The sequence below is a fragment of the Pituophis catenifer genome, unplaced genomic scaffold (assembly GCF_029215685.1).
Source record: "Pituophis catenifer annectens isolate HBS135680 unplaced genomic scaffold, rPitCat1.0.hap2 SCAF_6, whole genome shotgun sequence".
Classification (NCBI taxonomy): Eukaryota; Metazoa; Chordata; class Lepidosauria; order Squamata; family Colubridae; genus Pituophis; species Pituophis catenifer.
In genome coordinates, this window is record NW_027256886.1 from 45,211,137 (window position 1) to 45,229,315 (window position 18,179).

The following is an 18,179-nucleotide window of genomic DNA, read 5'->3' on the forward strand; positions in this document are numbered from 1 at the left end:
TCCAACTACCTGATTAATATCAATACCCAAGTAACCCTACTTCCTATGGTACCCAACAATGGGAAAAAAATGTTTCTAGTTATGATTGCCTCTAAAAATGCTTGGTAAACTTTTAGGTAGGTTTTTGTTTTTGATGTTTTTTTAAGCATCAGTATCCCATAAATTATATGGTGGGGGTTTTTTTGCTTTATGTTTTATTTACAGTTTTTCTTTAACAACCATTTTTTTTTTTTTTGGTGGACAGTGTAATGAATGGGTTAACTTTTTTTTCACACAGTGCTCTCCATAAATTATATGCTATTGCATTATAAGATTCATCTGTATCATTTTGGAACTGACTAGTCAGTCCTTCTGCTCTAAATTCTAATTTCTTGGTCTACTACTTTGTGCAGGTAAATCTCACTTGGCAATTGTGCAGCGGGTGAATAATGAAGGGGAAGGGGATCCTTTTTATGAAGTCTTGGGCATTGTTACGTTGGAAGATGTAATTGAAGAGATCATCAAGTCTGAGATTCTAGATGAAACAGATCTCTACAGTGAGTATTAAGCACCACAGTGCCCTCAGAATTATATGAAGGCCTTCTTGTAATAAAGTTTTCTGTCTTTTAATTTTTTGAGGGAAATTACATTTTGAGAAGAGAAGAATTAAATATGAACTAAAATTGAAAGCCTAGCCCAATTTAAAATGCATGTGACTGCCTCTGTATTGTAACAAAAAGAGACACTCTTATCACTAAGACAGCTATTTTAGAACATAAAGGACAAATTTTTCACCATGTGATCAATTTTATACCCTTTAACTTAGCCTGATGCTTTAAAATGACCTGTTGCTTTTATTCTCGTTGTCTTTTATACATGGTATTTGAGAGTGTAAGAATATTGTCAGGCATTAGGCAGCAAAGTGTCTTGGATTAGCCCTCAGAAGCGCTGTGTATGCCTTCTCTGAAAATGTCAGAAGATGTTTTATTACCGCAGTGCATGGTTTGTAGTACCTCATGTGCCATCACTGCTGTTTGTTGTGGAAAAGAAGAGGCAGTTGTGAAAAAACAATGTAGATTGGACTGCAGGCATTTTGGAAGATGTACATGTATTTTTGTTATGCTGTCATATCTGATCAAGCATATTTTCAAATGCTGAATAAGTAATGCAAATACAGAGGCTGAATTCTAACAACACAGAGCCTCAGTTGGGAGGATGTGTTCTTCAATATGTGGATTTTGTTTATCATCATTGGAGGCCCAAATGAGTTCTGTGACCTGGAACATTTGTTAGTATACCAGCTATACCTTTTCCTGAACAAGGGCATCTTCCACTAATGGATTTTTAATGGAATGCAGGCAGCAGCCAAGTTGCTGAAGGAGTATCTACCATATACACATTCTACTACTGCTGAAATAACTGCAGTGACTGCCTATTAGTTTGTAAACAAACTTCACAGTATGTAACTTCCTAAATTGTTTGAGAACAGGGCACAAAGCAGGTCACCTTTGGAGATGTAACCTTATGCAATCAATTAAGGAGATCCTAGTGTTTCTGCAGTGATCTGTAGATTACAATTTTCTGAGACCTCTATGCTATCCTTTCTTTAGGACACTTTCTACTCTATTATTCAGTTTGCTTACTGTAATTTACCTTAAGATCCTATTAAAATATATTTACCCATACCTTTTCTACATTAATGCTGTTCATTAATGTTTGTTTGTTTTATCAGATCTATATAGCTGCCCATCTCACACAAGGTGACTCTGGGCAGCATGCCTCAAAACCACTGATTATATGTATTATAATACCAACTAAATTAATTATTTAATTTGTTAAAATTGTTTTGTTAAAAACAATTACTGAAACCAAGATTGCAAGAGGGTCAAAATCAGAATGTTATGCATGATATAACCATGGTACAGGCTCCATGTTTATTTATTTTTATTTATTTGATTTGATTTTTATACCGCCCTTCTCCAGCAGGACTCAGGGCGGTGAACAGCCAAAGTAAAAACACAGCAAAGAAAAATTAAAACAGTTTAAAAGATATTAAATAATGTCGGCCCACAATTTAAAACAACCCAGTTAAAATTAATTTCAAATTAAAACCAAAGGATGGGATTAAGCCAGCTCGGCTAGATGAAATAAGTGAGTTTTAAGGGCCCAACGAAAAGTCCGGAGGTTCGGTATCGTGCGTATCTTTGGGGATAGGTCGTTCCAGAGGGCGGGTGCCGCCACAGAGAAGGCTCTCCCCCTGGGGGTCGCCAGCCGACATTGTCTGGCCGACAGCACCCTGAGGAGGCCCTCTCTGTGCGAGCGTACTGGCCTGTGGGAGGCAATTGGTGGCAGAAGGCGGTCTCATAAATATCCAGGCCCTAAGCCATGGAGCGCTTTAAAGGTGGTCACCAACACCTTGAAGCACACCCGGAAGACCACCGGGAGCCAGTGCAGCTCGCGCAGGAGAGGTGTCACATGGGAGCGCCCTGTCGTTCCCATAATCCCCCGCGCGGCCGATTCTGGACCAGTTGGAGCCTCTGGGTGCACCCCAAGGGGAGCCCAATGTAGAGAGCATTGCAGTAGTCCAGGCGGGAGGTGACGAGTGCTTGAGTGACCGTGCGTAGGGAGTCCCGATCAAGAAAGGGACGCAACTGGCATATCAGGCGAACCTGATAAAAAGCTCCCCTGGCCACGGCCGTCATATGCTCTTCTAAAGACAGCCGTGTGTCCAGGAGGACGCCCAAGTTGCGAGCCCTCTCCGTGGGGGCCAATGACTCGCCCCCAATAACCAGCGATGGTGCCAGCTGGCTATATCGGGACACCGGAAGCCACAGCCACTCAGTCTTGGAAGGGTTGAGTTGGAGCCTGTTTCTCCCCATCTAGGCCCGCACGGCCTCCAGGCACCAGGACATCATTTCAAGGGCATCGTTGGGGTGGCCTGGGGTGGAGATGTACAGCTGGGTGTCATCAGCGTACTGATGGAGCTCCACCCCAAAGCCACGGATGATCTCACCCAGTGGCTTTACATAAATGTTGAAAAGAAGGGGCGAGAGGACCGACCCTTGCGGCACCCCACAAACAAGGTGCCTCGGGGTCGACTGCTGCCCCCCTGCCAACACAGATTGTGACCGGTCAGAGAGATAGGAGAACCACCGCAAAACGGTGCCCCCTACCCCCAACCCCTCCAATCGGCGCAACATGATACCATGGTCGATGGTATCAAAAGCTGCTGAGAGATCTAACAGGACCAAGATAGAGGAACAACCCCTATCCTGAGCCCTCCAGAGATCATCCACCAACGCGACCAATGCCGTTTCCGTGCTGTGCCCAGGCCTGAAGCCGGACTGGAGCGGATCTAGATAGACAGCTTCATCCAGGTACTGTGGAAGCTGCTGCGCCACCACACTCTCAACAACCTTCGCAATAAAACAAAGGTTGTCAGGGGATCCCCAGGCCTGATGCAAAAAGCATGTGTTAAGACTTTCAGGATGGCTATAAGGGTTGGGCTAAATTCAGGGCAAATAATATTTAAAAGGGCAGGTTCTATGGCAGAAAATACTTTTTTCTAGATCCCACCAGACATAATTTTTTAATGGATGGGACCTACAGCATGACTCTCCTGCCAGGCTTGATGGGATAGATAGATGTAATCAAGGAGAGGTAGTCCCTCAGATAACATGGCCTCATGTCATGTAGGGCTTTAAAGATCAAAACCAGCACCCTGAATTGTACCAGGAGACAAATTGGTAACCAATGGAAACTTACAGACCAAAGGTGTAATGTGTCTTTCTAGAGACATATATCATTGTCCATGCCATTGCAGCTGGAGCTTCTGGATGATCTTCAAAGGCAGCTGCATTGTAGTAATCCTTTTGGAAGATGACCATGGAGTGAGTAATTGTGAGCAGAACCTCATGATCCAAGAACAGGGGCAACTGGCACACAATACAAAGTTGTACAAAGATCCTCCTGATGTGTAGAATGTGCAAATGACCTTGGGGCAAAAAGGTGCCTAGGAAACAGACAAGAGATGTAAGAGCCCCAGTGGCTTAACTGTTAGGGAAAGAAACTTAGATAGGACCCTTCCTGATGGATCAATCAGCTAAAAGTGGCAGGAGGAAGTTTGTGCCTTCAGATTTGCAAGATTCTGTTAATGTAGCCTCCTTGTAAAATAAAAGTAGTTCATGTAATCCTGTTTCCTGTTTGATTTAGGAAACTGTTTCCATAATGTCTTTATGTGGAGGTCAGAATAGGAGTCTTCCTTTTACAGCCTCCTTCACAAGTCCTCTGGAATCATGAGAGGGTTGAGGAATTCTCTAGCTTTGTGATGGCGAACCTATGGCACGCGTGCCACAGGTGGCACACAGAGCCATTTCTGTGGGCACACAAGCTGTCGCCCTAGGTCAGCTCCACCGCGCATGTGCACACGCCTCCACTGGCCAGCTGATTTTCAGGTCTCTGCCACGCATGTGGGAGACGCGCACACATGCCCATGCCACCACTCCCCTCCCAGGAGTCTCCACGCGGCCCGTTTTGGATGCCAGGTAAGTACAGGGCTCGCACGGATGCTCTGGGAGAGTAAAAAATGGGTCTACCAGAAGTCCAGAAACAGGCCATTTCCGGCCTCCGGGGGAGACTGTTTTCTCCCTCCTGGAGGCTCTAGGAAAGCCTCTGGAGCCTCTAGATGGTGAAAAATGGGCCTCTTGGAAGTACCAGAAGTCCAGAAATGGGCCTCCAGAAACAGGCCGTTTCTGGCCTCCTGGAGGCTCCAGGAAAGCCGCTGGAGCCTCCGGAGAATGAAAAACGAGCCTATTGGAAGTCCAGGAATGGGCTGTTTCTGGCCTCCAGAGGCTTCAGGAGGGCCTGCTAGGCCCAAAACAGGGCACCGGGGGATCATGCGCACATGCGTGGGGGGTGGGAGAGCATGGGGGGGTCACATGCGCCTGCACAGGGAGGGCGGGGCAGCACTGGGGATTGTACATGCATGCACTGGGGGTGTGGGGAGCATTGTATTATGGATGTGGGCACGCTCGCTATTGTGCCCGCATGCACTTTTGGCACCCAAGGAAAAAAAAGTTAGCCATCACTGCTCTAGCTGGTTTGTGGAGAAGAGCTGGGGAAGAACTCTGTTTCTCAGGCAAATTTTACATGATATCGGATTCCACCCAATGCTTCTTTTATGAAAAGGATTATTACATTATTTTGTACATGAAAAATAACCAACAGTTTCAGCTGATCCTGTAATTCCATTAAAATTAATGCAGTTCTCCTATTAGCATAAAACATATGTTGGTACAAGAGAAGCAAAAATACCAATTATTTTTTGTCTATCATTATTCAAAGAATGTTGGATTATTTTCTGCCCATTATCTCTTTTCCTCATTGTTGCCATTATTTGTAAAGCCAGGAACACTTCCTCAGTGCCATAATTTTTAAGGCAGAAAAGCAGCAGTGGGAGCACTCTGACAGGTCTTTAAATGCTAGCCTAATGAAAACAGATCTTATATTAATTTACTCAGTAGCTTGCTTTGATAAGGTAAAGACTTTGATCAAAAGTTACCCGACATCACAAACTTTTAATTAGATGGGTGGAGTGTCTCAGAGGTTTGTGAATTTCTATTTGTGTAAATAATAACAGCTTATAATAATTGGAATAAATAAATATAAAAATAATAAATTGGAATATAAAAATGGAATCACAAGGTAAACACTGGAGCGAAATGTAATGAATATTTTATTTGTTTTATCTCTAGCTGATAACAAGACCAAAAAGAAAGTAGCCCATCGGGAGAGAAAACAGGATTTCTCTGCCTTCAAACAGACAGATAGTGAAATGAAGGTTAAAATCTCACCCCAGTTGCTTTTGGCAATGCACCGTTTCCTAGCAACAGGCAAGTGTGGTTTATTAAAGTTCTTATCACATTAGGATCTAACTGCTAAATTGCTAACAGAGAATCAATGAAACAGTGGATGGAGTAGGGAAGCTGTGTTAGGGAATTGTATATTGTGTCTCCTTCTTCATTATATTCTCTTCTCTTATACTTCATGTTCAGTCCTGATAGAAATTCCAAGAGTGTAACAGAAAAAGAGCTATAGTACAACTTAAAATTGTTTGAGGAGGCAGGGTAAGGAGCAGCATCACATTACTTTCATAGACTTGACCAGGCTAAAACTGAACTGGATGCCACTAGGAAAACCGTGTAACTTTCTTTGCCTTTCATTTAATTCAAAATAGTTGCTGGAATGAAACAAACATGCAGGAGGACTGAGTCCTTTCTATTTTCCACTGTTAACAGATTAACAGAGTTGGAAGGTACCTTGTAGGTCATCTAGTCCAACCCCCCGCCCAAGCAGGAGACCCTGCACCATTTAAGATAAACCTTCCCCTTTTCTCTCCCTCCCTTTTTTTCTTTTATATGTGTGCCTTTTTCCTTTTGGGAGGAAAAATATTTTAGGCCCAATTTCCAGAGGTAGAGAAGAGCAAAAAAATGGAAGAAAGATGTCTTCTTTAATTGCTTCCTCTACTTCTGGTCCCTCTTTATGAATAGACAGATATTACCTGCAGCCTAATATTGTCCAGATGGGTTGATAAATTCTTGGGCAGTCTGAGCAGTGACATGGACAATGGTGTGCATGGCACAGGACAGAAGTAATAAATAACAGAGATGTGTTGGCCTGAAACATTTGCCATTCCACTTTTATAGCTATTTTATTAATATGCTAATCAATATATTATGTCTTAACAAATGTAGTATTCATTATCAATCAAGTTGTTTTTATGTTTTCAGAGGTTGAAGCATTTGGCCCATCCCAAATGTCTGAAAAGATCCTCCTGAGGTTACTAAAGCATCCCAATGTGATTCAGGAGCTGAAGTATGATGAGAAAAACAAGAAAACCCCTGAATACTACCTCTATCAGCGAAACAAACCTATTGATTACTTCATTCTAATTTTACAGGTCAGACCTATGATTATAAGCATTTGTTTCTCCTGCAAATCTTCTCTGACCAGCATGACTATTCAGTGACAGTCTCTAATGTCAAAAGGGTCATCATTATTCCTGCATTACCTTGTTATTTGTTCTGCCTGCATTGGGCAACCTAAGATTTGGTTAAGCAAGATACCATTCATCCTAATAGTGACTGAATGGCTTTTAAAAAAATAAATGGCAGCTTCAGAGGTATTAGCAAAAGGTCCATTGGTAAGAGTGGGAGCTTGTTTTTTCAGTGCAAATAGTGGGAGGATGGAGCTGTGCTGGTTTAAAATGTCAGGGAGAGGGCAAAAGTCAAGACAACAGTTCCTCATTCCACAGTTCCAATCTGAGTCACTTTTTTAGAAAGACTTCAATCAACACCATCTTATTTAATGGGAAAATTATTATGTGTCTGTTAAAATTTTGGGGGTGTCTGATTAAAATTGAGCCTTGTATTCAGGAGTAGAAAGTACTTTTTTAATTTAAAAAACTCATAATTACATTGATAAATGTCAGCGCTCTCTGGTAAACCAGACAGGAAACATGACAAAATGAACTAATTCTACTTTATTGTAAGTCTACATTAATAGAAACTTGCAAGTCTGAAGACACAAATTTCACTACTTGGTCCATTAAAGTGGGTCTTTCTTAAGTTTCTCTGACATAAAGCGACTGCAGGCTCCTGCTTCTCTTGTCTGATTGCTTCCTAGGCAGCATCTCCTCCTCTTTTCCCCCAAGATCTTTCATACATTCCATTACAATAAAGCATGAGATGAAAGAAAAAGGCACAATCTGAAAATGACCGAAGAAATTGCTGTTGACCCTTTTGAGAAAAGGTGAAAATATTAGCCTGTGTAAAACCAGGGCCATGTATTACATTCTTATTCAGTTATTCAATGTATTGATCACCATACAATTTTAGATATACTCCTAATTAATATTGACTACTTTTAATGAACCATTAAAATCATCCGATTAATTACATAATTTAAGTCCCTGTAGATGTTTTCAAGTCACCATTTCCATTGCTCACTACATTGGCTAGGGATACTGAGAATTGTAAGTAAGCAACATCTGGAAGGTAATGTTATCTGAGTTTTGGTTTTTGGCATCATCAAAATAAAGTGAAAACCAAATTATTTTGAAGTGGGAATAGATTGGAAACAATTAAGTAACAATTAAGCTTGAAAAATCATACTTCTTCTCAAAAGTAAATATTTTTAAGTCAATAACCAGAACAGATGACATTTTGAGAAAATTCTGGTATGCATATTATTAACTCGAGGCATTATTTTATGTGTAATCTGTAATATGAATTGAACTAACCTTAGTTTTGCCTAATAAACTAAACAATTATGTATACTGTAGTAAGCAAACAGCACCACCTACCGGTTTGCTTTTAAAACAAATGAAGAAAAAAAAACAAGCAATTTTGTAGTCTTTAGATCTGCTGTTTGACAATAATATCTAGTTTAATACATTACTTTGGTGTTTTTAAATAAAACTGAAATCTTCTACAGTATTTTCACTTAGCTATTATAAATAAATAAATAAATAAATAAATATGGTTTTGATATTCTCACAAATCAATTCACAAGGTAGTCTGAATATTTGTTAGGAACAATACCTTCTTTATTGATAAACATAATTTGATTTACACAAATTTGTTTACCTCAGATACCTATGCAGATGTTTAGAGAGAAAAACAAACTATGACTTCTGAAGCCTTTCTCAAAGATGGCCCAAAATAGCATGAAGAGTCATTAAGTCCTGCGAGAAATTTGAAATATGGTCGAGATATGGTTCAATATATTTTATATTATAATTGTAGTTTTATTTGTTTTTATGAGGTATTTTTAAAAGCCTTTAAAATTAGTCATGAAGAAAAAAAAAGTTGCAAACCTGATCTTATTGAGCTTGTTTAATAATATATATTACTTTTTATTAAAAAATATTTTTATTAAAAGAGTATATTTATTTTCATTTTACTTCTCTTGTATACTGAATGTACACGTTTTAAAATTCAAACAAATTTTTGTTCCAAGAGTTGTTACTTATATGATAGATAAAATGCATAGTAGAAAATTCTAATAAATAATAGAAACTCCTTTGCCTTTGTTCAACACAAACATAGTGATTTGTTTTATAATAAAAAGTAGAAGAGTCTTCTGTGCTTGAAAAAAAAATTCCAATGTTTTTAGTTCCACACACAGAAATACACCTATCAATTTTGGATAACAGTTTATGCATTTGATGTAGTCAGTGAAAGCCTGTGTCACAACATATATATTGCATAAACTTTCTTATATAATTAGGTACTAAGAATGATCCCACCTAATGAATGTTTAAGCAAAAGCGTTTTAATCTTATATTGCTAATATAGTTGTTTTCTTGGTCTCTGTGATCAGGATCATAGTCTATTCTTGAGTCATTTTTCTGCTTAAGTCACCTCTAACTTTGAATGAATGAATTCTTTGTTATAGTCAAAGACCTACAAGAAATAAAGTCCAGACAGTAATCCAATACTGAGTTACATAATGAATAATACAGTGTGAAACAAACAGATTATAAGATAAAAGCAATAGGGAATAAGTGCTATTGCTATAGCTGGAGAGGAACTGGTTTTGATAGTATACTTTTACTATTTATTGCTGAACTCTATATGCTAGAATTTGGCTGTGTATAAGATTGAGGAATTAATCTGGGTGCCCTTGAAAGTTTACTAAATGGAACATAATTATTATTATGTAGATCCCTTTAGAATTAACATTATTTCATTTATTTATTTATTTAAAATATTTATACGACCACCCATCTTAAGCAACTCTGCATGGCTCACAATAACCATAAAACCACTGAATTAAACAATCATAAAAACAATAAAAACTGTAAAATAATAAAAACCTTGAGTCATAATTGTACCCATTGAAATGTCTCCCTTGAGATGCCTCACAGCAGGCTCAACTGTAGTTTTTCCATAACTTATATGCACACAATGTCAGCACCTCAGTAAAAAGTGAAGTTTTAATGGCCTTCTGGAAGACTAGAATGGTGGGGGTCTGTCAAATCACCAGTGGGAGGGTAGGAGCAATAGAAAAGGCATGCTTCCAAGACCTCACAAGATTTCAGGGAGGGGACCTTGAGTGCGCCCACCCTATCTGATCTAGTGGGTGTATATTCTTAGAGAGAGGCGGGCCCCACAAATAATCAAGCCCCATGGCTTGTAGGGCTCTAAAATTGTGAGCGATTGCGGTCCAGAAAAGAGTGTTATTGGTGCACAAAACAAATCTGTATAAAGCCTCCCCTTGCCATGGCTATATCTGCTCATTAAGCAGGAACAGTGAATCCAGGAATTCCCCCTACCCCAAATTGCACACCAGCTTAGTCCAGGGAAATGCAATCCCATCCCTAATCAAAGATGACAGTTCACCATTCCCTGGTGAGCCAAACACCCAATGCCAATCTGGCAAGATTAGTCTGGGTTGAGTTGAAGTCCCCATCCAGACCTGTATAGCCTCCAGGCACTCAGAAACCCTGCAACAGCATCACTTGCCCAGCCCCAGTAGAGATGTATAACTTAAACCTCATTATATACAGCATTGTGTGAAGACATTTCATTTGTATCAAGTGACCTTGAGTCAAAAGAACAGGTACAAACTTTTATTGGCTCATTGTAAATCTGCCTTCCAGCAGAGCAGAAGAGCAAACATGAAGTCAAGCTTGAGAGAAGGCTTTGTGATGATTTGGGAGTTCCAATGTGGCAAGATTACATTTCCAGGATGTAATATAAGGTTAACTCATTTGCTATTCAGCATCCAGAAATTATGGTTCAAAAAGTACCCTTATAGCTAAAGCTCTCGGGAAGGGATTTAGGTCAATAATTTAGACTCTGACTTGAAGATTTTTAATGGTGCTCAAAATTTGTTTTATAACTCAAAAGGATTTTACCTTCCTCTGTGCTGATTTGCTAAATTTAGTCATTGTTTTATTACCTCATATCAAAATGTAAAGGAAATAGCTTACAGTGTAAATCCTTCTTAAGATTTTTGATCACTTGAAGGGATAGTTGTAGTTTAAAGAGGATGATGGTTTCTCTACTACTCATGCAGACTTTGTTCAATGTACTGTCAGTCATCCTATAAAGAAAACTCTCATTATCTTTCTTGGCGCTTCTTAAAAACAAGGTCATTAAAAATATACTGTGGCTAGAAATATCTATGTGATTTTTTCCATTTATACACCATTTGTCATAACTTCTGTCATAAATCATTGTCATAAATCAAAGTCAGATCTGATTTTATGACCATTTTACAGGGGTAGTTAAGTGAATCCAGCTTCCCCAATGGGTGTTGGCAAAAAAAATATATCACATAATCGCAGAATGCTGTAAATGTGAGCTGGTGGCCAAATATCCAAATTATAACCATGTGATCAGGAGGGTGGTGTGATAGTTATAAATGTGAGTACTAATGTAGAACCGAGTGTAAAAAAGTAAGCCAATTTTTCCAAGGTCGTCATAACTCTGAACTTGGTTAAACAAATGATCATAAGTCAAGAACTATCTGTAGAACCTAATGTACCAAATGAAGCCGAACAAATGCCTTTTCTATTAATCGACCTCTAGTGTTCTGAAACTTAGATCAAAGAGCATCCTCTCCCAAAGCATTTGCAGCTGCAAGAGGGTAAAACCTCATGTAATGCAGTCCATCAATCCAATGGTTGAATTCTGGAATTGCCAATTCACACAATCTCTATTTGGCTAGGTTTGAGAATCAGTGGTAGTGGTCAGGTTCCCATTTAGTCATGGAGTTCACTGAGTGGTTTTGGTCTAATTACTGCCTATTAATCCAAAGCACCTTAAAATGTTTTGAAAGAAAGAAAGACATTGTCTTTATTACATGCTGAAGGGTTTCACAGAAAGCCTCATTTGTATTTGGATCAGAAAATCTTTTGATTTTTCTTTATATATAAATATGTAACAGTATATCTAACAAATTTGTAGAATTTCTACTTATAGAAACTGTGCCATTGTCTATTGCTGTCTTTAGGTTGGTATTTATTGATCTCTTTGTATTGTTTCTCACTTGTGTTGGGGGATGAATATTTGGAATAGCGTAAAGCTTTATTCTGAGTTAGAACTCATTCTATTTTCCATAGAGATTTTAGTTGGGTTCACACTTTTTAATAAGTCATAATATGATTTGTTTGGTTTTAGCTTATAATACTAAGCTACTTCATATTGCATTTTCTTTAATAAGCCATAGTCAAAGCAATTTTGGAGTACCACCATATGTAAATCTTACCTTTCCCAGAATTTTATCTATCAAGGTGTAATCCTGTTTTACACAGGAATTAAAATTAAAGCATTCCCAATAGCTGGATATCCAGCCTCCATTTAAATAATTCAACCAAAAGAAAGTCTATTACCTTCTTTGATAATTGATTTGTCTGTTGTGCTGCTCTTATGGTTAGAAAAATTTTCCTAATATTTAATATGAACTGATTTTAGGCCATTACTCTTAGTCCTGTATGCTGTGAGAACTGGTTTTAACTTTCTTCAGGTTAAAAGTGTGATCATATTCTTTTCCTGATATTTCATTTAATCCAGTTTGCATTCCTGCTGTTGTTCCAGTCCTACTAGAATTTCTGACCACACTGAAAAATATTTGAGAATGAGATCAATTCCTAATTAATTAGAAAATCTTTATCGGATTAAGAAGGATATTTTTTTAAATGCTTGTTTCAGTAAAATTTATTCCTGGTTGGCATGAATGGCTGTAATATTATATCTCATACAGCAGTGTCTATATCTTTATATAAATGATTTATTTATTTATTTTATTTGTTGAATATATTTCTTGTCTTTTTTCCAGGAGCAACGTATAGCTTACAAAGAGAAATCCATCTGTCCTGTGAGCTAGATTGCACCGAGAGAAAGTGATTGTCTCTAAGTCACCACTAAGTTTCTATAACTAAGGGTAGATTTGAACCTAGACCTTACCATTCCTACTTCAGTCTCTTAAATACTATTTCACATTGATTCCTGGTGGTTCCATTTGATTTTCCACTTTAGGACCATGCCCAGGCTACCCTTTCTCAGTCCCATAGAATACACTTTCTAGAGGATTGCACTTTCAGCTATCTTAAATCTTATTCTTTCTAGGATCCTTCTGAATTTCAGTCACGCAAAGATCTTTCTGTCATTCAATAAGACATTTTATCATATTGACTTCATGAGTCCTGCTTGGGACCAACATACCATCAGCCTTTTCATGGCTCAGAGGCTTTTTACACTTTATAACAATTACTCTTATAATGTTATTTGTTCAGCTGACTATGAGATGGTACCAGTTACTCATTCTTCTCACAGTGCACTTTTGAAAGTATCTTCGCCTTCCATGGAAACTTGTGTCTCTCTTCCTTGATGGACAGGATTCACCAATAAGGCTGTTGGCCTTTCTTTACTCTTATTTCCATTGGTCTTACAGTGGGATACACATTTAGGTTTGGATCAAATAAATAAATGCTGTTTGGTAACAAAATGATGATGTCACATCTGTTATTTAGAATTTCTTTGCAAAGTTGCTTAAAGTCTTTAGTTTTTTGGAATTAATCCACTCAGGTCACCTCAGAGAGTCATTGTTCATATAAATAAGTAGAGTAACATCATTCTCTGTCCGTGATGCAACTCATCTTGCAAATTTTAGGAAATCTGTATTCAGCATTTTTGTAGTAATACATCCTGTTAGAGAAGACAACAAAACCTCCATCCATCTAAACAAATTGGTCACATTCTTATATGTATTATAACTGTATCATTTGGTAGAGAGAACATTATTAAGATTTTGCTTTAATAAACTTGTTTGCATTGCGACAATTAGTCAGCATAGATATTTCTGTATGTCAGAATTAAATCAAGATCCCTATTGCAAACTTTTCTCCATCCTTAGAAGGAACCTTTCCTCTATGTTTTTTTAAATTTACTTCTCTTTTGTCTCAAGATCATTTTGAATTTTCTTTCTGTCTTATAGAGTATTGACATCAGTTTGGATCATCTACTAATTTTATAAATCCCTTCTATTTCTTCGTTCAATTTATTAATATTAATGAAAATAGTCCAGGGCTAAGCTTTGTGATATCCTATTTTATATCTCACTTCAGTTTGAGAAATGAAAATTCAGTTTCAAGAATGGTTTTCAAATAATCTGTAGATCCATATTACAGATGTGTGAGTCAGCTGATACTTGCTAATCAGACTGCCACAGAGTAGCTGATGAATTTTTTCCTAATCAAGATACGTTTATTCCTACTGCATTTCCACAGTCTATAAAGGAAGCTACCTGGTAAAAAGTAAATTAGTTTTGAAAGTGTTGTTCTTAATAAATCCACACTTTTAGTATTTTCCATATTATTTTCAAGTCTCTTAATATTAATTGCTTTAAAATCAAAATCTTCCCAGGTATCAGACTGACTGGTCTGCAGTTCCTTTTTTTCTGTAAGGCACTGCATTCCTTCTTCTAGTCATCTGTTATTTCACCTGGTTTGGAGAGTTTTGGCCAGATCTTCAGCAATTTCCTTTTGTTCCCTAGGATGCAATCCATCTGGCCCTGGAGATTTGAACTCATTCAAGGTCAGTATCTGACTAATATTTCTCACAAGCTTGAACTGGAAACCTGTTTCTTCCTCGGGTTCTTCATAATTCCCTGGTGGAACACATATTCTTTTCTCAGAGAAAACTGAGCTAAAATAGGAATTGAATAGTTCTGCTTTTGTTATCTGTTATCATTTGCCATCTTCAGTTAGCAGCTGGTGTATTATTTTTCCCTCTTTTTTTATTTTAAACATACCCAAAGAATCTCTTTTGTTATTCCTGAGATCATTTGCTAATTCAGTTTATTCTGAGCTTTTGCTTTCCTGATAATTCTCTGCAAATTTTGGCTACCTGTATGTAAGTATTCTTTAGTGATCTAGTAGCTCTCTGTTCATTTTTCCTTTAAATGCCACTTTAGGGTTTATCACATGTCTTGGTTGTTGTGGCATGAAAACAGCTCACTTACTTTTGCTAAGCGCATATCCTCACAAGAGAGTTCCACCTTGTCAGCAGCTTGCTGCTCAGAGGAAGAAGTTGGGCTAAATTTGCTGGCACTTTATTTTCAGTTCATTGCCAACAAAATTAGACAAGAAAATGTTGACCTTGTGGAAAACTGTCCACAAGTGTACCAGCGGGTCAATATTCCCATTGGTAAGGAAAGATTAAAAAAAGGGAGAACTTCAGCCAACAACTTTTCTTCCTGTTTGCAAATGAGGTGAGGGAACATGTGACTGCAGAGCCAGTTAAATGGGAAACCATGTGCTTGTATGTATGCATCTGTCTGCATGCATGTGTTTGTGTGTGTGTGTGTATATATATATATATATATATAAAGAGAGAGAGAGAGAGAGAGAGAGAGAGAGATATCTGCATTGAGAAGCATTCTGGAATATTCTTTCCTTCTCCTGTGCAGTAAATATAAATTTCCTCATTCCATTGGTTGCTTTCCTTGAGATTTGACTCTATTGTAAACACAGAGGCGGTACTGACCTAATATATTTATTCTGAATGAAGATCCATGTATTTAGCAGAGGTATCTCTTCAAGGAGGCGTCCATAGAAACAAAAGCTTAATTATGATAGAGAACATCAGGAAACAACATCCCAGTTTTCCAAATAGGATGTTTGAAGTGGTGAATCTCACTTGTTCAGATCTGTGAAACCCTTGTTCTATTTTAAAAGCATTCATCTCTGCTAACACTCATAGAAGGAAGGAGAAAAAGCTTTTTAGATTTTATCCTCTAATCAGGACCCTAACAAGGAGAAGAGCCCTGCACTCTTCACAGCTCTCGGCTAAAGAAAACTGTCAGCCTTCGTGTGTGACAGCCCCTGACCTCTATTATGCATGAATTCTCACTTTTAGAGTGGTACATTTCTGCCTCTGGGGCCTGGAAATCATGTGATTTGCAGAACTAGTGCGGTGAAAGTTCTAATAAAGTCAAAATTAAGCAATGCAAAACTGAACTGAATGCCAAACATACCGAGGGGAGTAATTGGTGGTAGTCCTTCCTGTTGGTAGATCATAGTAGGTGGTAGAAGAAAGGACAGTACAGAATGAGTATCTGCTGGCTGTGCTACTGAGGAACAGCAAAAGTAGGCTCTAAAGTACTTGATAGATTTTCTTCCCAACTCAAGTGAAGAAACCCCTGTGCTTTAGACACGATAGTAGCAGAATAAGAACTGTGATTGAATTCTACTGTTTTTTTCTTTTCTTAGGTTATCTTTTTTTTCTGTTCTTATTATTCTTAATAAATATTCCTATTTTTGTTTTGCTTATTTTTAATTCACTTTATTTCCCCAAATTCCCAATGTCTTTGGTAAAGTTGGCCACCTTTAAGAGGACCTAAAATGAAACATTGAGCTCTTCCTGTTGTAATCAACTTCTTGCTAGACTTTATGAAGCAGCCCTCAGTCCCATCTGGGAAAAACAGGAACCATTCTTTTTGTGGACTAACCATGAAACATCAGATCCCAACAGCTTCTAAAATTTCCATTTTTGTATGCTGCTTATTAATTTGGAATTTGAAGCATGCAAAGCTTCAAAATTATAAATACCAGACATTTTTAATGTGCACTATCAGTGTTGAACAATTACACAGAAGATAGAATTCCTTGAACCTGGTATAGAACTTGTGATTCTTAAAGTAACAATGCTAGTTTGCCAATTTTGGTCTTCTGCTCTGTTAGTTCACATTGTACTTGCCATTTTCTTCTACTTTCACCACCAACTGGCTTTAGCTCAGGCAACTACCTATCTGATCTTCTAAAGCTTGCTTGCCTGGCCTTTAAGATAATGTTAGAAATCTGCAGAAGGGAATAGAAAGTTATATATTGGAAAGAAGCATAAGGCATTCCTTCAAATGTCATTGGGGAATATATATGGCACTGTCCCAAATAGTGAACCTGTTTAATTCATAGCCAGAATGATTTATTCCTTTATTTAAAATATTTTATGTTTAATTATTGAATATAATTGAGAAATACAGCCTCTGAGGTATTGAAGGAAACCAGTTATACTTGGGAACACATGTAAAAGAAAAACTATTTTTTAAAAAGAATAAATGATTGCTAAGGTGAATGAATTAATGGATCTGGCTAAAGGCCAGCATTTCCTCTAATTCTAAATAGGAATGTTATCTTTTTTTTCTCTGCAGGGAAAAGTAGAAGTAGAGGCTGGGAAAGAAGGAATGAAGTTTGAAGCTGGTGCTTTCTCTTACTATGGAGTGATGGCTCTCACAGCCTCACCAGGTAATTTTTCACCATCTCCATCTGAAACTGCTATTAAGAGAAATGATGGCATATATACTGCTCAAAAAAATAAAGGGAAAACAAGCAGAAGACATCCGAGATCTGAATGAATGAAATAGCCTTATTAAATACTTTGTTCTTTACATACAGTAGTTTATACAGTGCTCAAACAACTAAAGGGAACACAAAACTACTGTATGTAATGAACAAAGTATTTAATAAGGCTATTTCATTCATTCAGATCTCAGATGTCTTCTGCTTGTGTTCCCTTTATTTTTTTGAGCAGTGTATATTAGCTTAAGTCACTCAACCTGGAAGAAGTCTTAAACCAAATCATATGAATTAATGTTTCTTGGCAAGAAACCCAGATGTGCTATTTTAGTGAAAATCAGATAATAAAATAATTGCTTCTGCTACAAAGATTAAATTAAGACAGTTAAATTCAGTTACCTCTTTAATAGCAGATTGAAAGATAGCCTGATAGAATCTTTAGCTGCTGTTTACAAAAAATAAATACCAATTTTATTCAACAAGGATCAAAATGGTTCAGCAATGATCATTTTTATCCTCACTTCTAGTAGATGATAAATAGATTTGTTAAAACCTAAATTTTGGGGACTCATGGACAGAGTATGTTAACAATCCATACCAATGCTATGGATTATTTCTATCACTTTCTGTACTTAAGTGTACAGTATTCTACCTATATCCCCTATGCACTTGGGGAGAGGGAAGAGACTTTTTAACCTGAAGTATTCTGGTGCAGCTGTTTCAATAGAGAAAGACAGTATAGTCTTCCAGTAGCTTAAGACAAACCAGAGATGTATTTTTAAAAATCTTTTTAGAGCTAGATTTCCAGCCACCCCAATCAGATACAGCACAATACCTG

General features: G+C 37.7%; 1 protein-coding gene across 3 annotated transcripts in view; it reads left to right on the forward strand.

Annotated features, from left to right (window-relative positions):
• The window catches only part of CNNM2 (cyclin and CBS domain divalent metal cation transport mediator 2), a 120,548-nt gene that overhangs the window by 82,290 nt on the left and 20,079 nt on the right, over positions 1 to 18,179 (forward strand). The window contains exons 2-5 of one of the 3 annotated variants that reach the window (XM_070945722.1): positions 393 to 536; positions 5,733 to 5,870; positions 6,768 to 6,937; positions 17,197 to 17,290. In XM_070945722.1, the coding sequence (XP_070801823.1) occupies positions 393 to 536; positions 5,733 to 5,870; positions 6,768 to 6,937; positions 17,197 to 17,290 (546 nt within the window). Of the gene's footprint in view, positions 1 to 392; positions 537 to 5,732; positions 5,871 to 6,767; positions 6,938 to 7,662; positions 7,786 to 17,196; positions 17,291 to 18,179 lie in introns of those variants that run through there. The other 2 variants (XM_070945718.1, XM_070945719.1) reach the window with 2 other exon arrangements.